This window comes from Harpia harpyja, chromosome 12 (assembly GCF_026419915.1).
Source record: "Harpia harpyja isolate bHarHar1 chromosome 12, bHarHar1 primary haplotype, whole genome shotgun sequence".
NCBI classification, from domain to species: Eukaryota; Metazoa; Chordata; class Aves; order Accipitriformes; family Accipitridae; genus Harpia; species Harpia harpyja.
Window position 1 is genome coordinate 5,725,547 of NC_068951.1, and position 23,292 is coordinate 5,748,838.

The following is a 23,292-nucleotide window of genomic DNA, read 5'->3' on the forward strand; positions in this document are numbered from 1 at the left end:
GCTCCTGTGGCGATGGGGGGGGTCCCGTCCCCCCCGGGTCATGGCTGTAGGGGATTCCCCCCCCCCAGCGGCGGGCAGAGCTTGGCCACGTGTCCTTCCCGTTTCACCCAGTCCCCTTGGCCACGGCTGGCGGCCGGTCGCGCCGTCCCCGGCACAGCCTTGCCGTCCCCGGCACGGCCCCACCGCTCGCCCAGCCCCGGGGCAGGGCTTTCCCAGCACGGCCCCCGCCATCGCTCTGCGAACCCACCGAGCACCGGGGGCTGCCGGCCGGGGCTCCCGCCACCCGCCCCATGGTGTCCCCCGAGGGTTTGGTGGCCGCAGCTGCGGTGCTCGCCGGCCTGGGCCTCCTGGCCTGGCGTCCTTGGGCAGGGATGCTGGAGGTGCCTGGAGACTCGGGAAAGGAGGAGGAGGAGGAAGAGGAGGGGATCCCCTTCATCACTGAGGATGGCTCGGGGCGCTGCCGGCTGCTGTGCAAGCCCTCGGCGCTGGCCCAGCACCTGGTGCGGAGCTTGGGGCGCTCGGCGGCGTTGCGGGGGGGCCGCTGGCCGTGGTCGCGCTGGCCCCGGCTCCAGATGCTGCGACAGCTCCTGCAGCCGCCCGAGCCGGAGCCGGCGGTGGCCCGGGAGCTCCTGCAGCTGCCCGATGCCGGGGCTGGTGGCCCTGGACTGGCTGGTGGGGCCGTGGGGGGCCGTGGGTAGCTGCGGCGGGGGGCCCCAGCCCGGTGCTGCTGCTCATCCCCAACGCCGCTGGGAAGGTGACGGGGGAGCTGCTGCGGCTGGGGCTGCGGGCGCTGGAGCGGGGCTTCGTCCCCGTCATCTTCAACCGTCGGGGCCACAACGGCTGTCCCCTCACCACCCCCCCGACTCCAGCCCTTCGGGGGACCCCGGGGACCTGCGGGAGGCGGTGACCTACCTACGCTACCGGCACCCGGCTGCCCCGCTGCTGGCCGTCAGCGAGGGCTCGGGCTCGGGGCTACTGCTCGCCTACCTGGGGGAGAGCGGTTCCTCCAGCCGCCTGGCCGCCGCCGCCTGCATCTCCCCAGTCTTCCGTGGCCGGGACTGGTTTGAGGCTGGGATGCCCTGGCTCTACGAGTGGCCGCTGCTCCTGCACCTGAAGCGGGGACTCAGCAGGTCAGTGGGGTCCCTTGGGCCTTGGGGGGGGGGGGGGGCTGGGGTACGAAGGGGGTGCCCCGGGAGCCCCTCGGCCATCCTTGGGGATGTGCATGCAATGGAGGGGGGGGTTGCTGCTGGCAGCGGGAGCCCCAGCGCGGGGGCAGAGGTGCTGAGAGCAGCAAAACGCGCTGGTTAATGAACACCAGCCTGCAGCCGGCTGCCACGGGGCTGGCTTGGCCACCCCTGACCCGCCTGGGGCTGTGGCAGCATCTCGGGGTCCCCAGGGTGGGAGATGCGGCATCTCGGCGCAGCAGCACCGGGTGCATTGGCAAAGCCCCTGTGCTGAACCCCGGGGCGGGAGGGAGGGGGCTGCGCAGGGGCTGCCTGTCCCCCCCCCCCGCCCTCCACTGCTGCTTGCCCCTCGCACCTGACCCCGAGTGTCTGCCCTGTGGGGCTGGGGGGGGGCCATGACCACCAACCCACAGGCTGGGTGGGGGGGGGCTGTGGCAGCTGCCACCCCCTTCCCAAATGCCCTGGGTCCCCATTGCCCAACATGGCCAAATGCTGGTGTGGGCTGGGACGAGATGAACCACCCCATGCCAAGGCTTGAGCAAGAAATACCTCCTTGGGCAGTGCTGAGACCTTGGGGGGGGCACACACAGAAAGGGGCCCACTGGTGGGCAAATGAGGGCCAAAAATGGTAGCTAAACCCCCAAAATGTGGGGGGGGGTTTACCAGATCGAGTCTCAGCAAAGCCCAGGTGGGTGCAGGGTGTTTACTGCAGGGCTGGGGTATTGGGGGGGGGTGGGAGTCTGTTGCCCAGGTGGTGGTGGGGGGGTGCAGGAGGGTGTTGTGTCGTGTGTCCCCCCCCCCCCAATTTCCCGATATCCATTGCAAACGCTGCTGTCACGGCAACGGCGCAGAGTGCTGGCTGCCTCCCGTTGCCATGGTACCCGGGTTGGCACAGGCTGCGCTGTGGGGACCCCCCCCCAGCATCCCTGGCAAAGAGCTGGGATGGGACCCCCCCCCAAACCAGCTGCAGGGGGGGGGTTGAGGCCACCCCCAGTCCCTGCATGCAGGGCTGTGGCCGGATCGCAGCCCTCCCCCAGTTGCTTAGGGTGGGCACGCAAGGCGACAGCATCCCCAGGACAGCCACCCTCTGTGTGTCCCCCCCTCTGTGTGTCCCCCGTCCGTCCCCCCAGGTACGTGGGGTCCCTGACCGAGGCGGTGGACGTGGACAGGCTGCTGGGCAGCCGCTCGCTGCGGGAGCTGGAGGAAGCCCTCTTCTGCCGGACCAAGAGCCGCCCCACCAGCTGGGAGGCTTACTGGGAACGCAACGAGCCCTTACGCGACGCCGACGAGGCGGCCGTGCCGGTGCTGTGCCTCTGCAGCGCCGACGACCCCGTCCGCGGACCCCCGGCCCGCAGCCTGCCCCTGGAGCTATTCCGCAGCAGCCCCTACTTCTTCTTGCTGCTGACCCCACGCGGGGGACACTGCGGCTTCCCCCGGCGGGGACCGGGGCGCTGCTGGGGCCACGAGGCCGTGCTGGAATACTTCAGGGCCATGGCCGAGTTCCTGCGGGCAGAAGAGCGGAGGAAGGGGCTGCCGCGAGCCCGCAGGTGGGGGGGTCCTGCCGTCGAGCCCCCCGACTTCACCTGGCAGAGGTCCTACACCCGGTAGCCCCCGGGCAGGGTCCCACGCGGCGGCGGGGGGGGCTCAGAAAGGCAGGCAGACACTCCGTGTACTAAAATTACTTTATTACAGTTGATTTTTTTTTTTTTAACATTTCCTTTGCTATGATACAAAGGATACTTACAAACAAAATATTACATATGACCTTATTTTTTCTCTTCTCTTATTTTCTGACAACTTGGTAACAGCTTTAAATGCACAATCTATACAATTAATACAGGTTATATATGAGCTATAATGTATGCTGAACCAGAAGAATACCAGAATACTGACAATATACTGTACATTAAGCCTTACCAGTTAGTGCTCGTGGCATTTTCTACAAGAAGGAAAACGCACACCTGTAGATTCACTCATACCAGCTGGTGCTACCAGACATGGATGCAGGAAGGAGTTTAATTCCCCTAGTTAAATCCTTCACAGCCCATCACCGTGGTGCTGGGCCTGGAAACCTCAGACCAGTGTTCATAGTAAAACAGCAGATATGTGTGTGTTTTTTCTAACTAACGCTCTGCGGTGCAAAACCGCGCGGCCAGGCGCCTTCCCCCCGGCACCGCGGCAGCCGGGCTTTGCCATACCTGGAGGATGCCCCAGAGCAGACGGCCACGGCGCTGGGGCCGGACGCTGGGCGAGCTCTTGGTGGTGAGCTGGACCTCCTTACGGAGAGGGAGAGGAGGAAGAGGAGGAAGAGGAGGAGAGGAAAAGCAGCAACAGCTTTGCTGTCATCAGTAGGCAGCTCTGGGGTTTGTGCACGTGAACAGGCAGGCACCGAGGGCGGAAAAGCAAGCCCAAGGCACATCGCTCCCTCGGCATGGCTCGGCCGAACCGTGGGGCTCGGGCCCCGGCTGCACGTGGAGCTCGTGCCCGGCAAAACCTCTGCGGGGTCGGGCAGCCGGCGGGGCTGGGAGCTGCCTTGCGGTTACCTGCTCGCCAGGAAAGGTTTGCTTTTGTTTCGCAGCCAAAGCTAGGGTTGTGTGGCTACAGGTGTGCACTTCCCCTCCTCCCGTCGTGGTCTACATCGGACTGATAAGGTTACTTTTTTGGGTTTTTTTTTTGTTTTTTGTTTTTTGTTTTTAAAGCAACCAGCAAGTGAAGCGTTTTTAGTTGACTGGCAAAAGACCTGGCATTTGCACAGAAGCTGCAAATGGAAAATAGCCATCCCCTCCTCCCACCTGCTGCATCCCAGCCCCGAAAATCCCAAACTGTTGGTGGAAGAAAAAAAAAAACAAACCAACAAAATGGGTGGAGGAGAGGAAGGGCAGGGGGGAACAGGTTGGAAAATACCAGGTTGGAGTTAACATTTCCTTGACTTCACACAATGCTTGTGCAAAAAAGAAACAAAACAAAACCCCCAAACAAATAAAAACCAAAACCAGAAACATGCTGGAAATAATGAAAACAACTGGAAAGTAATATATAAAATTAAAAATATAAATAGGATGTCTGGCTGACTGGTAGAAGAATAGGTCATTTAGGTTACAAAAAGGAATATACATTCAAGAGGCTCTGAACCCAGTGGGGTAACTGATGTTAAACTTGTGTTAATAGTTAGGCTAGAATTCTCAAGTTTGTCTTTAAAATCTTCACAATACAAGCAAGCTATTTTTAAAAAATATACACTATACACACCTCACACAGCTTCTCCTATCCATATTACACACGTTACGCTACCCTCCCATCCACTAAACCACGGGGGTTCCCCACAGCTAAGGTACGCGGCGTGGGCCCCCCCCTTCCCGACCCGCCGGCCCCGAGGTGTCGGTGGGGCAGCGATGGCTGCAGAGCCCCAGGCGGGTCGCTCGGCCCTCCACGTCTCACCACAACCTTCTCAAGCATTTACAAGTCACCAAAGGGCTGTAGCCTTTTATGTTATACACACTTCACTTTGCAACGTTAATTATTTACATCGGGGCTGCCCCCCCCCCCCCATCTTTCAGCTGTTTCTAGGCAGGTAAAAAATGTTCCTGTTCCAAGCAAGCAGGGGGAAGAGCTGCGGGGGGTTAGGAGGGAAGAAAAGCTGAAGAAAGGAAGCGGGTGGTTTGCTTGCCAGAAGCCAAACCTGTACGCGCACGTATGCCTCTCCTTCTTTGATCCTTGAATCCTTACAAGCTCCCGTCCCCTACGACCTCCAGGACAACCAGACCTGGAGAGCACAGCCTCACTGGCGCTCAAACTCCTCTGCTCCCAGCTTCCCGGGACGCCCGGCAAAGCTCTTCTCGACTTGCGGACTTGCCTTTGCCACAAGACAAGGAGCACAGGTCCTTCCTTCGTTCCTAGGAACCCATCCCTCGCTTAGCGGCAGGTCTTGCAGTGCAAGCCAGCCGCAGCCAGGGCAGGGACACCGGGACCCCCGCAAGCCACCGCATCGCACCCACAAACTCGCCCCTCGCGGCTGCCACCGGCTGCAGTCGGGCTCTGCCGGAGCCATGCAAAAACCGCGGCGACGTACTTCAGCTCGTTAACAACCCTGTGCTGATTTCTAAACTCTGCTGAGCTCAGAGTTGCCATAGAAATGCGTGATCCTGGCACTAAAAGCAGGCAACGATCTTAAATGAAAGTCTTTTTTTTTTTTTTTGTCTTTTTTTTTTTTTATTCCCTCCAGTAGGTTTAGATGATCTCAGGTTTAAGACAAAAGCAGTCAGAAGGGGAAAACCAGATCATTTCCAGAGAGGTTGAAAAATAAAAGTCGTAAGCCGGTATTAAACTGCAGCAAAGAACCTGAACTTGGTTCCCATTGAGTTCAGCTCCAGAGAAAGCTCAAAGCCACCGCTCTGTCCCTCGCACTGCCCACCGCACAGCACACGACGCCAAAGGGAAGGAGATTCCACACAGTCGAACACGGAAAACCCAGCTGAAGGCTGGAAGCCGAAAGCCCCAGGTGAGCGGCTGTTGGCCTCCCCGGCCCTCCTGCCCCGTCGGCTGCTTCGCCTCCCCAGCTCGCAATATTGAAGCACAATTCCTTACAGCATCACTTTGACAAGTCTCGGGGATTAGATGCATGCTGAACTACGACTGGCAATTACAGTAGCTTTTTGCTAGCTGGCACATACTGTATCTATAAATTTTAGTACAAAAACTTAAAAAATACAGAAACTAGGTCAATTTGTTAACTACATATTTACAGATAATTACAATTCTTTTCACTCACAATAATTAAACTAATTGTCAGTGAAAATTCAAACTGTGCATGTTCTGAGGTACCCGTACTCAAGGGTGGGGAGCGGGGCAGGGGACCGGAGGGGCGAGGCAGCGGGGAAGATCCCCCCGGGGTTGTTCACATCCGCAGGGGCAACGCTCAGCCCTCCTGTTTACTGGTTCCTGGACTTAGTGTGTGCACTCGGAGAAAGCAAGGAGAGAGGGAACCAATGTTGGGTTTTGTTTTTTTTTTCCTAGGACATGGCTTTAGGATGTTTTGAGGACACCAGACGGGTGCAAAGCCAATCGTCACGTACCAAACTGCCTTCCTCCCCCCCGCCAGAGGAGCCTTCAGGTGAAGTGCAAGTATCGAGACCCACAGCTCGGTGGTTAAGGTGCTTGTTTGCCAGCAAATCCGATTTACTAAGTCCTTCTCTAGCTGACAAAGGCCTCTCCTTCCCCAGTAACGCCTGGGCTGAGGGGCAGGGCAGGGATGCAGCAGGCAGCGTCGCGGCCCCAGCTGGCTGAACCTCATTGTGCAACAGGAACCAGGGTTATCTGCTGCCATCGTTCCCTGGTGGGGTGATGTTCACTATAACCACTAGATCTATCAGCCTTTTTTTTTTTTTTTTTTTTTTTTTTTAGCTGTAAACAGCTACCCACAACCCTCCAAAGCACCTCACACGTATTTCTCAACAGACTCCGGCTCAATCGACTCGTAAAAGTGCAAACTGAAACAAAGACAGCAGAGGGACACCGACCGGCATCCCTGTCTGGGCATCCACCACTCCTCCATCCTTGGCACGTGGCTTTGGGCTCACTGCCAGCCAGCACCAGGGTGGCAAAGTCCCAGAGGCAGGAGCACAGCTAAAGATGACACTACTCCCTTGTGAAAGGGTAAGGATGTCCCAACCAAACCCAAGCCTCTCCTAAAAAACTCAAAAGAGACCATCCAAAAGGGACAGTGGGGAAAATTGCCTCCGAATTCTCCGGTAGCACAAAGAAGAGAGCCCATGGTTGGCACGCTGCTGAGCTGGCTGGACTTCCCTGGGGGGTAAATATCACAGCTGGATGAACATTTGTGACTCAACACATGTGATAACCATTTATCCCCCAAACTGCCAGATGTCTCACTAAGGTGGGGTCTGTAGAGGACAAAGGAGAAGGTGAGAAGGGTCTTCACAGCTTGAGGAGCTCGTGGTATCCAGCATGGCACTCACCCCTCTACTATGAGAAAGACCAGGGCAAGATTTACTAGAAATGCAGAGCAAGCACCCAGGAGAAGAACAAGGCTGTCCTCTGCTTACTGGACTCAAGCAACAAAACACAAATGCCTAAGCAGAATAAAGAATGGACCAAAAAGTGTCTGTGTGTGTATATATATGTATGTATATGTTGTACACACACACATATTTTCAATCTTCCAATTTAGCTTCTCTTTTGATCCTCCACATAACCTGCTCTAGTTATTAGACGCACACAAAGGTAGACGGTGTTCAGAGTTAGCGGCGGCTTAAACTCAGGACTGCCAAAAGTTAGTGCCGGTGCAGCATGCCAAGACCGTGCCAGGCATGTGATCTTTCATGGCGAGACGCAGCTGGGGACTCTGAGCTCAGCCTGCTGAGCACTTCACCGGCCCACTCACCGCCTCCCCAGCAGATCGGTACATTGCCTCAACTGCTTTCCTATCGCTATACCATCTTGTTTTCTTCTCTGCTGTCTTCTGACTTTCTGGCACCCTCTGGGAGCTCTCTTCTCTCCTTTACAGCACACCCATAGCAGCTAGCCTACCCTCCCGCGCCCCAGAAAAAGAAAGCTACAATTAGCAGGGCAGTATTTAAGCGAAGGCTTTTGACTGCGTTCAGCCCTAGCACAGCTTGCGCAGATGTACGTGCCCTCGCCCTAAAGAGCCCTGCCGCAGGGGTTGCTTTTGCTTATGAACAGGAGTGCTAAAGAACGGCAGAACTTAAGTGCCCTGACAGAAATGCACAGCATGAGGTGTGTGTGCACGTATACCCACACACACGTACATACAGAGTATATAAATATATACAAATGAAATACCATATATATCCAGAGATGTGCGTATTCAACAGAGTAATGGTTGACAGTGGTACAATACAATTTATTGCCTCTCAAGAAATGGCATGTAAGCGGGGTCAAGGGGGGGAAGGGCAGCCTGAAGGGCAAGGGGCCCTTTTCCCTGGGGGGGGATATTAATAAACAGCATCATCCCAGGATCGACGAGGGTGCACCCCGTGCAGGTTACAGCTAGTGTGCAACGCACGTTCTTCTGGAGCGGGAGGGCTGGGTGGGATAGAGAGCGATGCCAGCCTGGCCCCAAGCCAGGCAAGGAATGGCTGCAGGGAATTTTCTGTGGAAAGCTCGGTATCATACCCCATTTAGTTCTTCGATCCCTTTGAAGCTCACAGGCTTGGAGCGAATGCAGGTGAAACAGAGCTGTGGCCTCCATTTCAGTGCTGCATCTGAGGAAGAAAGCACGTAACGTTCAACATGGAAGGGAGAGGTGGCTGCTGACTCCCTGGGACCACGGAGAACAAGAAAAATGTGGTCCCTTTCACTGATTTTAATTAAATAAAACCAAAAGAAATTCAAATTAGAAAGAGGTGAAAATGCTGGCTCCTCTGTTTTTTTCATCTCTGGGCTAAACTACATCAGAACTTTCGGTCTTTGTAAAGGGGAGAGAAAAATAACCACAGAATAAGAGATTTCAGGGGTCAAGCTGGTGATTCGAAAATACTGCAAAAAAGTTTGCAAAGTAGTCCGCACAGAAGAGTTTCCCCAGTGTTAAATACGAACATAAAAGATGTAAGAGAACATCTTTGCTGAGGTACTGGAGTAGTTTCCACAATTTACAGATTACAGCATTTTTAAAACCAAAGTTAGGGCATGACTGCAACAAGTACAATATGGAGTAACTGGTGTTACTTTTAAAAATAGAGTTTGCAAACTGATTCAGAGAGTGTTTGCGTCTCTCTAGTGTATAGTTGTTCATGTATCTCAGAAATACACCCGAGATACATTAAAATTCTCAACACCAAGGGCCTCCTCGTATACCTCCAAGGCACAGCCTGACCCTGAGTCCCTCTGGCTACAGCTGCATAATGGGGTGCTTTCTCTTGAGATCACACTTGTTTGGGACAGCTTTCCTTCCCCCACGTACACACAGGGACACACACATTTAGACCAGTTGATCTGAATCAGTTTTTGCAAACTATTTTAATTAAAATATTAACTTGTTGGAATAGTCCAGGTCTGCACATGATATACATGTAAAAATGGTTACTACACAATTCTTTTTGAATACAAAAAAGCCAATATGGGATAGCCATCATTTGGATTCAGCATTCAGTCATGCTTGACATTACACAAAGAGATGGGTTGAGAGAATTCTGTTGAAGTAGCTCAATTTAAGCCAGAGACTTTGACCAAATTCAAACCATAACAGAAGCAAAAGAATGAACCCACTGAACTTGCAGGTATAGCCCGTCCCTGCTGTCGCTGCTGCTGTTTGTGATAAGAGGAGCTGAACTTCAAAACGCTGTGTTAGCACCATGCTCTGGGCACACCCTCCACACTGACATGGTAAATCCCAATACAATTTTGGCCTTTCATTTCATTTTTGTCTTTCCTTCCAACCCCAGGAAAATACAGGTACCTTTCCTAAATCAGTTTCCCTGCATTTCAACAACACTGCAATGCAAAAGAATGACCCCAAAACATCCAATTCCACATAAAAACATAGCAGAGGAAAGGACAGGACAATTCACGGTCACCACTTGCCCCAGGGGGCAACCAGAGTCACCTCCACGGGACCACCGCCTCATCCCAGGCTTCCGTCAACTGTTAGTACTACAAAGCTCCTTACTAAGGGGCTGCTCAAACATATTTCGGTAGAGTTTCCATCTTCAATTAGAGTAATATGCTACGTCAAGATGCTAGAAATCCCAGTTGGATTCACCGGACACTGGCAAAGAGTTAAGGATTGGGAGTGGATGTTAATTTAGCTAACGAAAGAACGTCGCCCTGTTGAGAGTACTGAACAGCAGCGAGACACTAGAGTATTTACTATATAAATATGTCACATGGACAAACACATTCGGAAAACCTTGCTTTTGAGCCCTATAAACATATTAAAGGCAAATCCTAGAGTTAGCAGCTAGTGTTTTCTTCAAGATGATTAGTGTGCAAGGAAAAACATTTACAAAGAACCCTGGCTGGTCAGTCCCCAAGACGGAAATCTTTGCCTCAAGCCAAACTTCATCTACCTGCTCTTTCCCTAGCCCCACAGCGCTGGCTGACCCAGACCGCCCTGGCACTGGCACGAGAGCATGGGGGCATCTCCAGTTCCCAGCGCTAAGGGATGACACGATGCCACAAAGTCATTTGGTTAATGAGACTCCCTGACCCCTTTATCACCGTATGGATTTCACAACCTCCTCTGCTTCCTTTCAGTAGTACAGCAGCTCCAACGAGCCTCTGGAAGTAGTGCCTTCTCGCATGGTGTGATATGCTGCCAAAATACCACGGCATCTCAAGGGACTGTAAAAGTTGTGAAGTATTGCAGCAACAAAAGTAATAAAAAGGAGCCTCACATGCAGCAAGATCTACAGTGGTGATGTGGGTTAGTCATCAGCTGGGAAAGAGTCATTGGCTCAGCTCCTCCTGGTACACTGTGGCAACTAAACATTTAAACAGTTGGCTACACTCTACATGTAAACAGGAAATTGCAACAAGCCAAAAAGGTAATAAATTGGTGGATGTAGTGTAATAATGAAAAACCCGATCAATGGCATTTTGTGACTATGGCATCCTTCAAAATACCTCTGGCATTTGAGACTGATTGGCTGAAAGTCTAACAGTTCTGAATGGAGCAAAAAGGACTACACTGGGCTCCAAGAATTATTCTGATGCTTAGCTAAAATGAGATGTCACAGTATTAGCTGTACAAGTGCATTGCTTACGCTCCTCTGCCCAACCTCGTCTGAGCTACCAGCAGCACAGTCAGGGAGTGCCAAAGCAGGAATACGATTTCAAACATTTCTAGCCTGTTCCCTCCAGACAGGTTTACCTAACACAGTTCTCGGGAAGCTGACCAGTGCCTTCTGAGAGAACGTCACTTCTTACACGACACGGAGCGGGCACTTGGGTAGAAGGGCCCTGCTGAGCCCTGGTGTCTCTTGGCTTCTCTTCTCACCCTTCTTCCTCACCTACAAGTCTCTGAAAATGCCTCTTGGCAGAGGCAATACCCTAGAAATGTATCCAATTTAATGACAAATAAAAATGGAACAGAAGATCCAGCTGTTCCTCCCCTGGATGTTGGTTTAAAGGCAGCTCGCCTGGCTTTTGCAGGGTGGCAGTTCGAAATTTATGGACATGGGAGGAGGTCTCCATTCTCCCTCAGACTTCCTATGGATGGTGTGACGAGGGCAGTCTGAGGCCCTTCTGTCCTGTCAGTGTGACGACCACCAGCCAACTCTTCTGACTAATTGCATATATTTCTCAGACGCCCTCCCAAGACCCCTCCAAAAAGTAAAAAAACAACAAAAAAAAAACCAAACCAAAAAACCACCCCCCCCAAACCCTGCAGCCAAATACTATGACATCCCAGTTAGTAAACACAAAACGTAATGCTTTACAAAATGAATACAATATTCCATGTGCACCCAGCTTCCACACGTCAGCACCGCACTGAGGAGGCTGCTGGGCTGGTGTCTGTAGGCAGTTTCTGTTGGCAGACAGCTCCAGTGGAATTGCCACCCTCAGTTATTGTTTAAGTTATGTATAAGACATGTGTGAACCATTGGATATTTGTGAAGTAACACTTGTGCTCCTGCTCATGCCCTGTTCCGTCCGTCCCCCAGAAGCTGTCCGCCTCAGAGCCTGGGGGCTGTTGCGGACCCCTATAGCACTACTTCGAGGTACCCCCTGCATGGGCCCCGAGGGGTGACCCCATGGCTGGGGTCCACCTTGCATTGGATGGCCCCAAGCTTGTGGTGGGCCACCCATGGGATGACCCCAGTGAGGTCCTGCACCCCCAGTAGGATTGTGGGACCAGCCAGAAGCTCCCGGGTAGCTGTGGCTGAACGCCTCGGGGGAGAGATTAGAAAGAACCATATTACTAAAACCTAGCCTCATGCTTTCTGAGTCAAAGGCTTCGATCTCGCGAGCTTGACGCTCCAGCAGGCTTCGTATCCGTTCGGTACGCTCGTTCTGCAATGCCAGCATCTCCTCCTCGATCTAGGAAGAAGAAAAAAAAAAAAAAAAAAAAAAGAGACAGTCTGTAGTAGCAGGACTCCTTTACAGGCATGGCCTCAAGTCTCTGAAGGACTTGTAACAGCAAGCTAACGAGGAACCCTCTCCCCATGTTTCTACATGGGACTGTATCCAGATCAGATGTCCGCTGACTCACAATCTGTTCTGAATGCAAAAGGGTAAGCCCCATAGACCTGCACATGCCAAAGCATAAATACCAGTTGGAGGGTCTTGGTCCCTGCTCCTGGGTGAATACAGAAGTTTTAGGGATGCGAATCCAAAGTTTGCACTAACAGCTTGACATAGATTAATCTTTTAAGATGCAGCAAAGTCTGCAGCTTCCACACAAGCCTACTGGGAAAGCACCTTCAGAAACAGCCAAGCACAGTGCCCATACACTCAAATACCTGCCAACACAGCTTAATGTGACCTTCACTGTTTGTAGCTGAATCTGATGATGATGACTGCTATTTTCTCCAGGATTCAATGTACGAGCCCACATTCAGTTTCCTCTCCAACGTTCACTGGCCAGATTTTCTTAGCTCATGTTTATCACCTCCTATCTACTTCTTTCCTAAATTGGTTTCTCATATTTCATTACCCTGATACTTTCTCCAGGGTGTGTGGCTGAAGAAAGTAGGCAGCGATGTTTGAACTGTATGGCAGATTACTAGCTAGATGATATGCAAGCTGGCAACTCCAATTTCTTCCCCTTAACACTGTTCCAAATCGGTTTCCAACAGTACTTTGGTAGGGGCACTGGGATCAGCTCCCGAAGTACAGAAAACATGGGGCTATGGCCTCCTGACACCCATCAGACAGGGATGAAAGCCTTTCTTATTGAAACCTTTGCAGTCAGGTGGAGAACCTAAGAATCACTCTATTATCTTCTTGCCAGCACTGAAAAAGCTACTTTTGGCCTCAGTGAAAAAGACCAAATGGGTACAAAGCAGCAGCCAAGACTTTTAGCACAGCTCACTGGCATCTCCCCTGCTGTCAGCAGCAACACAGCCAAGAGGTGTTATCTTGGTCTGTGCTGAAGGTACTGGGCAGAGCCTTGTACTTGTAAGCACTCTCTTGCCTTAGTCAGGGAATATGCAAAGTGATTTCATCTGGAATTTAGGAAACAATCTGCTCCCGCCCGAGTCATCTCCTGAGCCATTTGAGGCTTTCAGAAACAGCCTTATCCACTTGCCTGTTTCTTAGCGCTAGGTGAGTGACACTGACTCTCTCCATAGGGCAGCCTTGCTCACTTGTGCTGAAAGCCACGCAGTGGTCAGCTAGTTTGGGAAAGGCAGAAGAGGAAGAAAGTGCCTTTTCTAACGTTAGCTCTTTAAAATGCTCCACTTGTTTTTCCAGTCCTGCTATCTAAGCAGGATCCTCCTTTTTCAATGTCTTCAGCATGTCCAGTTGCTCACAGTTTTCAGTCTTTGTGACAACATAACACACAGCACTTAGCGCAACTGAACTTCACAGAAAGGCATGCCTAACACACTGCATTAAAATGACATCACTTAGAAACGACCTCAGGATGCAGGACTCTGAAGATGAGGTGTCTGAGGCATGTGGGAAGGAAATGAGTAAATCTGAAGTCTTTTAAAGACACTCTTGGGACGTGCTCATTACTGGTGCAACACAAGCAACATAGTATCAGGGTATAGCTTGTACAGTGCCTCAGTCACTGGCTCTTAAAGGCTGCGCATTGATGGGGCTGGCTACTCCCTCCTTAGCCTCAGTCAGACATGTATGCTCTGGTGAGTTACTATGGTGATGGGCACCATCAAAAATAAAGAGCACTGTGCTGAGAAGGAAGCAGAGTCCTATGCACACACTAACTTCTGGAATCTGGTTTATTATTGAACATCAGGGACTGACTTTGCCACAGGCTACGTATATATTTGTGCATATAAATTCAGACATTCATCTTGCGCACATACCTGCCCTTTCTCTGGCTGCCAGTTTCAGTTAGCACATGCAAGCAAATACCAGGTGACATCCCTGAGCTATCCACACCAGAATACTCACAACTCAATTCTTGCAAAAACAGAACAACACCTATCCTCCCCAAAAATACCCTTGCAAAAGAAGGATGCATCTACCTTTGCACCTACATGTTTTCCCTTGAGCTGCTGCTAAATGACTGTAAACCCACCAAGAAAGAGAGTCTCATTGCTGGGCCACGACTTTGTGACTTGCGATGCGCTAGGACTGCATGTATTACTAAATAAACCTATGGAAGTTGAAGCACCATCCAATTTTTTGCTATTCTAAGGCAACACAGGGACACAAATACACACAAAAAATTATGCTAGGTCTTATTTTAATTGTTTTTTTCCCCTCTGTGAAGTAGCATTCCTAAGCTTCCTAACACCATTACTGATGTCAAATGCTTCGCAGGGGCTTTCTATGCACAGAGACTTCAATCCTGGTCCACAATGAAAGACTTACACGACAATATTATTGGTTGATGTGTGTTTCCTTAAGCCACTGGCCTCACTTCAACTTTTAACATAATGCTCATGCAGTGCAATACATGCTGGTCCCACAGACAAGGAGCAAGGACCAGTAGCAGGCTCACTGTGGCATACTTCTTCCCAGAGCTCTCAGCAGATCATGCCGCCAGAGGGCAATGCACACCCAGCATAAACACATGCTCAAACGCAGGGCTGTGATGGGAGCTGTCCTCTTCTGGACAGGAGCAAAATAACTAGCGATGGGGTCTAAAGACAGCTATTACACATGTGAGCACCACACAGGAACTCTGGGGTTTTTTTTCCACAAATTCAGTTACTTCCAGAGATTCATGTCTACTTGCAGGAGACCAAAGCACAACAGCACTGTACCGTCTTCTTGGAGAAGTTTCCTCGGCTGACCATGAGGTGGAGCAGTTATATGCTGATGAGGGCCCTCTATCAGCCCAGCATCCATCTGTTAGCCTCTGGGAGAAGTTAAATGTAAAGTACCTCGAGGCGACGGTGTAATTGCCCTAACTTAATAATGACCGATCAGCAAAGTTGGGAACTGTTGCGTGAATGGTGATGGCTGGCACAAACAGGGCAAATCAAAGGGGAAAAAGTTTGCAGGAGGAAGGCTGATTGTGTATTTCCTTTCACCGACTGGTGCATTACCCTTCCCCTGGTTGTGTGTGAGGCCACTAACATTTCTATACACACCGTATGTCTGGCACTGCATAAAAAGCATACTTTAACAAGGAGCACTTTAATACACATAGCCAATTACAAGCTGAAATCTAGGAAGCAGCAGGTCACCCATGCCTGTGGGTCTGGCTACTTCAGTTTGCTTAGGGAAATGCTGCAGACAGCAGCATTTCCCATAACAAGCATAATTTCATAGGGAAACTGTAGCCTGGTCTCCACAGACTGACAACGGGAGCAGATCTGCAGTAAAATAGTATTACCATAAAACTCAGGGTCTCAAATACATTTTACCTTTTCTTTTCCCCTCCCCAAAGATACCTACTACTGATACCATGCAAATTCCAAACTCCGCCCCCCCCAGCTTTAAGTTGTTATTGTCTGTCCTCTAATGAGCTGGGGAAGTTAATCTGCAGCTCAGAGACAGAAAGAACAGTTCACTTTCCCTTCTGCCCAGAGAGGCAGGACTCCCTCTGGCACACTTCAAGCAGCTCTATCCCAGCCAGAAGCTGCTCACATAGGACGGCTGAGCTGGCAGAAAGTTTAGCCTATGTGTCACTGAGCTATCATCCCGGAGAGGCAAATACCCAAATGATCTGTGTTACTATATACAGCAAGGTAAAAGCATTTCCCCCTCTATTGATAAGTACAGTGCAATTTAAGATCTGAAATATGTAGCGTGCTAATGATGCTCGCATGCCCATTTTACCTTCTGCTCGAGGAGGGCCCGACGGAGGGATACCCTCTGTTCAAGATCACGCAGCTCCCGATCATGCTGGGCTTCTGCCTGCATCTTGATTTTACTCTGATATGCATTCAGCAGCTCCAATTCTTGCTGCAGCTGCATCTTCAAAACCTGGCACTCTGCTTCCTGTGCTTCATCCAAACGCAGCTGGGAAAGACAGACAATAGAGACGTTTCACTATGGGGTAACCACTCATGACACTCTGGGGGAGGACTGCGGGGAAGGGGGGAGAATGGGATGGGACTTTGTTTTCTTAGCAATACAATTGGTCTCTATTGTATTTCGTTTCACTGAACAGAGGACCTATAGTGACAAAGACTGGTGACAGTGAGCCCACAGTGCTGATGCAAGTGATGCTGATGAGCAGTGGCACCTCAGGAACCACGATCCATACTGCAGAGACCAGACTGCTGGAGGTGCTAACATCCACAGCTCTCCTTTTGCTAGAGGCAAAGAGAAGATCTCTTGCTCTGTTCAACTGGATTAACCAATTACCTGTACACAGGAGGCTTAAGTCCATATCCCTGCCAATGCAGGACTTTGGGCAAAAGAATATAATGACAAACCTAAAAGCAATACGATACTGAACTTTCAGCCTTCCCATACATAAATTAAGCCAGCTACCCTGCCTCACAGCGTCAAAGTTGTACAGAGCGATGTGAGCAGGAAGCAATATGCAAGAAGTGCAAAGAAAACTACACATTCAGTTGTAGCAAGGACTCAAAGCATTGCTCATGTGCTCATTCCTTAAAGATGGAATCTCGGAATGTTCACAACACTTTCGCCATTATTTCAGATTTACAGTCAAAACTCTGGACTCCTCCATGACTCAATGAGCACCTTCCACCAGTGGGACATGCTTTGGTTGGTATCATTGACAAATCAAAACCTAAATGACTTAAGACAGCAAGCTGCACATTATTTAACGATGCTCTAACAGGGATGTTTATGTTGTCAAACTTCATGCAAAAGCAGTCCTCTGGCCGCACAGATGCATCACTTCGCATCTCTGCAACAGCAGCTTCAACTTCAACCTGCCTGAAGGGGGTAATACCTCCTTCCTCTGTGTTTGAATGCTGCTTTTTAAATACAGAGGAACGACTGTGCAGGGTATGGCACATGTAACAAGGAAGCAGATAGCCTGCTGTCAGGATACAGATCGGTTAAAATGCAAACGTCCCTATTTGGCTGAGGAACCCTGGGTCCCTCGGAGGCGACTCACAGCTTGTGTAGAGAGCATTTCATTAATGCTGTGATCATACTGCTCAGCCAGGATAGCCAGCTTCCGGGTCTGCTCCTCCTTGAGCCGTTTGAGGACAGCTTTATGTTCACTCTTTGGCGTGGTCTCCAGCAGATGGTTTCTCAGTGCTTTGTACTGTCTGGTTTGGATCTTGCATGTATCCTGAAACTGCTTCTTTATCTGTAGTTCTTTTGACTGGAAAGACGGAGGGGACACAAACAAAGAAAAAACCAGCATGTTTCAAATGGGAGAAATATCCATTCAAATGGATATTTAGGATTACATTAAGGATATGAGTTCAAGAATCCACAAATGTATATTAACATCTACAGTGCAAGGAGGGAAGCAAAATACACAAGAGGCAATGACTATTGCTGCAGCTGCTTTGACACTGCTACTGTGAGAAACAATTACAATACAGACACTTTTATAACAAAGCTCCAGCCTAAATACAGCTGTCTGCACAAAGAGCCTCACATTTGTCACTGGACTGGATCCAGTCCTGGGTGTTGCTTTTCAAGAAAAGTTCTTGAGGGACAGGACTAATATTTATTAGCACCAAAAGCCATACTTACACATTATTGTGCTTGTATGGCACATATATACGAACAGCACTTAATGTTATGAAAAGAAGCAGGTCTGGTGCATGGGAAGGGACAGGGAAAAAAAGCAACATGTTTTCCATTGAGTGTTTGATGAAGATAAGATGTATTCTAACCCTTGATATTAAAAGCCTGGTTTTCATAAAGATACTAAAAAATGGCTGGGAAAGATTAGACGCTTGAAGACGTACGCCACGAGCAACATTAGCATTGTGCTAGTCTGGCAAACAAAACAATTCCTCAGTCCTAATGGAGGCTCACTGGAGACTAAGTTTTCCCTTTGCACTTGCTAGGACCTCTGTATTGTTTAGAGACATAACTTTGCAATTGCACAAAGGGCTGGGAGACATCAACCCTGGAAAAGGCATCTGGACCCGACTTTGCTGTATGACCTTGAGGAAATTATTTTTTTCTTTCACCTGCCTTACCTGCCCCCAGAGCAGCTCATGAGGGTTAACATCTACTAAGTGTTTTAAGACCCTGAAAAGGAAGGTGTTCTGGAGTTCCCTGTGTCATTCTACAGGAGGGCTGGCAGGGATACTTCTAACTAAGCAAAATCCACAAGCTACGAGCGATGCTGGTTAACTGACAGATAGTCAAGTTCTTCATGGTAAGGAGAAACAAACAAACAAAAAAAACCCTAAACCCACCACATCAAGGCAGTCAGTACACTCTCGGGGTCATTCCCGCTGTCAGCCACCATGGTCAAATCCTGAAGCACTGGGGGCAGGAACAGAGCATAGGACCAGATGCCTGTCCCTTGAATAAGTTGGAAGAGCTCTGGGATCTGAACCAGTAAGGCAGATATATGCGCATGTCTCCCGTCAGCTCCTCCACTGCCTGCTCCTGGCACTAACTCAAGGCTCAGCAGGGTAGGTGATAAGCGCAGCACTTGTAGCTACCTAGAAAGATGCAGTGGGATCAGACAATACATCCAGCCCAACGTAGACATCAGCACGCTTTGCTGCGTAAACCAACAATTCCACTTTGCTAACCTGATGCAGAAAACAGGACAAAGATGGGTTTCATTCAAACCAAAACGTGTATCACAGAGAGGAATACATCACTTTTACCCTTTCTAAATTCACAGGAAGTTATTTCCCTCCAGGAAACCTTTAAGGTTGTTTCTCGCTGCCTTTAAGGGAAGTGTCACCAGGTTACACATTCCCGTCAGGGACCTGGTCACAGCAAAACACTAGCAATCTATTTTGTCCTCACTTTCTGTGAAGTCTTGCTTGGACACCAGACTGTTTACAGGCTTCCAATCCAAAGGCTTTAACAACAGGAAACAGAAGGGAGGGGTAAGATTTCCAGTCAGACTTCTGACAAGATCATTTTGACCTAGTATTGTGAAATACCAGCAAGAGGGTATTCGCATGACAATTAACACACTGGAAATAACAACAGAGCAGTTTTCAGTGAAGGGTGAATTCTAGTTATCGGTCCTTCTAGTGCTGTAATAGCAGCAACAGACACTGACTGTTAAAAACCTGCTTTCAGGACAAAGGACCTCACTAAATGACAAAGGGGAGGCCTGAAACATGTGCCTTCAAGGGAAAAGGTTGCTGGAGAGAGAAACTGAACGAATAGTAAGATTATCTATTCAATTAAGAATACTTGCCTGCATTAGCCAGAAGCAAGAGAAGAGTTAATACCAGGGAACAGTCTCGATAAATAGGGGATTGTACTACAAACTGAACGGTTGTCCAGCAGGCTGCATTATTAGCACTGTGTGTACGCAAAGGTGCTGGATTGACAGCTCAAGCCTGAAATCCTTCACTAATCGCAGAACAGCCATGCAAAGCAAAGTGCAAGCTTTCCATGCTGCCCACAAAACGCTCCAGCCCTGTTCTCACTGGGAAAGGGAAGGGGTTGAAGACTCTGCAGAGGTGAGAAGGCAGCCAAGCCTCTGCAGCCCAGAGAGACCGCTGATCCTGCTGTCCCAACTGCCAGCCAGGGAATGAGAACGGACATGCTGCCCACTCGTGTTTGCACCACATCACCTTAGGGAGGCAGAACTCATTCATACTAATCTCAGAAGGATCAACCTAATACAGCTGCTTCAGTTTTATTCTGCTCAGAGTGCAGCGCAGCTTCCCTGTGAAGTCATCAGCTATTTATACACTATATCCTTGGAGATTCTCAACAGCGATCAGATGGTCCCTTGTTCTCACAAGCTAGGTTTTCACTATTTAATATTATTCTAATATTGACAAATCAGGTATTTATTTTTTTTTGCTGAAGTTCTATTTTCAAGTTGGTTATTTTCTCTGTAAGAAGATAACTTGCAGGTGGTGAAAATTAAGTCAGATGGGAAATATCACGAAGAGGAAAGACCTAGAACAACAAAGAAACCCCATGTTCAGTATGCCATACACTCATTTTGTTACTGGCACAGCTGAACACTGGGTGGAGAGAAGAAGTCTGCCTCCTCAAAGGAAATGTACCAGGCAGCTTTGTGAAAGGCCTTATACTCCCTTCTCAGACACTTCAGAATAAACCACTGGACTTCTTTGGATGAAGTGAAGGCTTACAATGAAAACACTAAGAGCCTCAATTACAGAGGCCCTATAGTTCTGGTCAGCCACCACAGTTACAAGGGCAGCATGAGAAACCCATGAGAGCACAACACAGCAAAGGTCAGCACTAGGAGCTTCCTGAGGACACTGCAGTTGGCTGGTGGTATCTCTCTCTCTTCCCCCTACACTTGCTAGCATACCAGCTTTAATATAAAAACAATAACAAGTTTGAGCTAGCCAAGACCAATAGTGCAGTTCATTTTGCTGCATGCAATAACACAAAGCTTTTGTTTTGTTTTGTTTTTAAATGACACTGCTTCACTACAGAAAAACAGATATTATTCTTGTACATGGAGGGGAGAAAAGGATCAGAAAATGGTGTAGGAGGAAAAGGGGAAAAAAAAGGGCAGTGCAAAGATTAAATGCATTTTAAACTACCACAAAAAAGAAGGCACGTTGCTGTGAACAACAGCTTTTCAAATAAAATGAGGATACACTGCTGCTATGGCCTGCCTACAATACACTGCAACCCTGATCACCATTGCTATGGTTCATACATATGGTGCTTGCAGGGCTGCAGTTGCACCCTGGCAGTTACACAACTCGGCAAATATGACCCTTTTTTAAGGCGGCATTCATTACAGAATGAGACACCTCTTCAAATTAACAAGCTTCAAAATACCTTGGACCTGCATACACTGCAAATGAGAACTGAGCTGCAATGTACCAGTTTTCCGCCACCACCAGCAGCTCGTGCCCAGAGCTCCTACATCACTTAGTACCTTCAGGCTCTTGGGCTGCTGCCGGACCTCCATGACGTGCTTACGCCTCAGCTCCCGCTCCCGGCGCTTGTTGTATTCCAGCTGGTTGGTGAGCTCGGTCTGGTGCTGGAGTCGGATCAGCTCACAGCGCATCTTCTGGATGGTACTGAGATGGCGGAACTCCAGCTCCTGCATGGACTCGTGCTGACGCAGCAGCATGGCGTGCTCCAGGTCCTTCTGTGTCTGCCTTTTGTTTAATTCCTAACAGGAGGACAGAGAGAATTATTAGATTCTTTGTACTTACTTGGATTTCCGCTCACAACGTGACATTTCACTTTGTTCACAAGGGCATTTCTCTCTTTCCAAGGCATTTGAGGACAGAGCGCAGAGTTTCTATGTCTTATCAGAAGCAGACAGCACCGCCACCGGTAATTTTTCCTTCCTCATTTCACTTTTCTTCTTCCTGTTCTAGATGCTCAACAGGATTCACAGTAAGCATTTTCTGGAAAGGACTGAAACTGTTATGTCTGTTGACTTTTTGGATCTAACAATTCTCCCACAACAGGGCACTAATCTGAACATTTGATTCCACATGATCCCCTAAATGCCACAGGGATTACCAGATGGCATTGCAAAACATATCAAACCATTATTTTACCAAAAAACTTTAGATGTAGTAATTAACACTTCAGTGAGACCGGAGTTGGATTGCAGATTGCTTTCACACAGGTGGTTCCAGGTCTTATCTCTGCCTATTCTCTTACCTCCCGAACCAGGTCCTGCTCCAGATTATGGCGGCCAAGGAGCATCCGTCTCTTAAAGCGGCGACACTCCAGCTCCAAGTACTGCCTCTGACGCCTCAGTAAGTTGGCTTCTTCCTCTGCCTGGAAATGCTGGATGTTCTCCTTCTGCTTGGAGAGCCACTCCTGCTTCTCCTTCTTTGGAGTGCTCTGGTTTTCATTCAGCTCCTGATAACAGCAAGATAATTAATTGTGGAATAGTCATATTAAGCTTCTTGGCCCTGAACAACTGGACGGACCTGCCTAATAAACTATGTTTCAAAGCCGTTCCACCTTGTCTTCTCATGGCCAACACCATCCCAGCCTCTCCAAAATGCATCATATCGCATATCTAAGGGAACACCAGGAGACAATTCACAGTGAAGCAAACTTAACTACAACTTGTTTTTGCATTGGCCATTTTAACTGGCCAAAATACTGGTTCATGTCCACAGTTTCCAGACATATGTATTAGCTCAAAATGTAAAAATGATGGTTTGCCACTGAAAACAAAGACACTTGAAGGTCCTGCCATACTGCCTGACAAACATTTTTACAGGCTCCCAAAGGACTGAGAGGTGAAGGAAAGCGTTGTCGACCTGTTGTTCAAAGAAAACTCCAGCCACATGAAGCACATTAGAAAATTTTTGTCTTGCTTGATCAGAACACATACACATTTTTATAAGTAACTCATCAAGGCAGAGCCACTCACTAAGATGCCATAACTTACAAAAGCAATATAAAGGAAGTTCACAGGTGAAATTTAAGGCCACGGTTTCCACATTTGTATTAAATTCAATCCATAGCTTGAAGTATCCTTGGCAAAAGACTTTGCTTGCTTGAATTGCATACTACAGATGCCCATACAGTAACTAGACTTGTTGTGATACATTTCAACTTAAGTATGAGACAGAAATCCTCTGTATTTCATCAGTGTTTCTTGGTGCTCTCTGATCTGCTGCCCACTTAGAAAAAGATTCTATGTTATTATAAAGAGCCCACGCTACTATAGTTTTTGTTAGATCTTTCTTGGCTCTGCTGCTCTTTAGCCTTTTTTTTCTCCTGGGAAATGTCTATGTTTGGGAATATTCCCCTTTGGAGCAAGTTCCAAAGTTGCATCACACAAGTTGGTGGTTGAGCACTAAATGGTTCTTTCAAAAAAATTATTTATAGTGCTTACAGTTTCAGTCACTCCACAAAAAGAATCAGGAAGTTTGATTCTACAGTTTTTCTGCATTTCACAAAGGTCACGATTTTCACTACAATTCAGTGATTA

The 23,292-nt window shown here is 49.2% G+C and overlaps 2 protein-coding genes across 4 annotated transcripts in view; one reads left to right on the top strand and one right to left on the bottom strand.

Moving 5' to 3' along the window:
• The first annotated feature begins 104 nt into the window (after positions 1-104).
• Positions 105-3,282, top strand: ABHD15 (abhydrolase domain containing 15). Its single transcript, XM_052803408.1, is given in 5 exon segments — positions 105-647; positions 649-710; positions 712-865; positions 868-1,130; positions 2,315-3,282. Coding segments are annotated over 5 exon segments (1,314 nt in total). The 5' UTR covers positions 105-290; the 3' UTR covers positions 2,793-3,282.
• A 5,878-nt stretch (positions 3,283-9,160) lies between these two features.
• Positions 9,161-23,292, bottom strand: part of TAOK1 (TAO kinase 1) — a 69,287-nt gene continuing 55,155 nt past the window's right edge. For all 3 annotated transcript variants that reach the window (XM_052803392.1, XM_052803393.1, XM_052803394.1), the window contains exons 16-20: positions 22,002-22,205; positions 21,259-21,498; positions 17,338-17,550; positions 16,080-16,262; positions 9,161-12,200 (exon numbers count right to left, since the gene is read on the bottom strand). In XM_052803392.1, the coding sequence (XP_052659352.1) occupies positions 11,739-12,200; positions 16,080-16,262; positions 17,338-17,550; positions 21,259-21,498; positions 22,002-22,205 (1,302 nt within the window). In that variant the 3' untranslated portion in view covers positions 9,161-11,738. The remainder of the gene's footprint in view (positions 12,201-16,079; positions 16,263-17,337; positions 17,551-21,258; positions 21,499-22,001; positions 22,206-23,292) is intronic.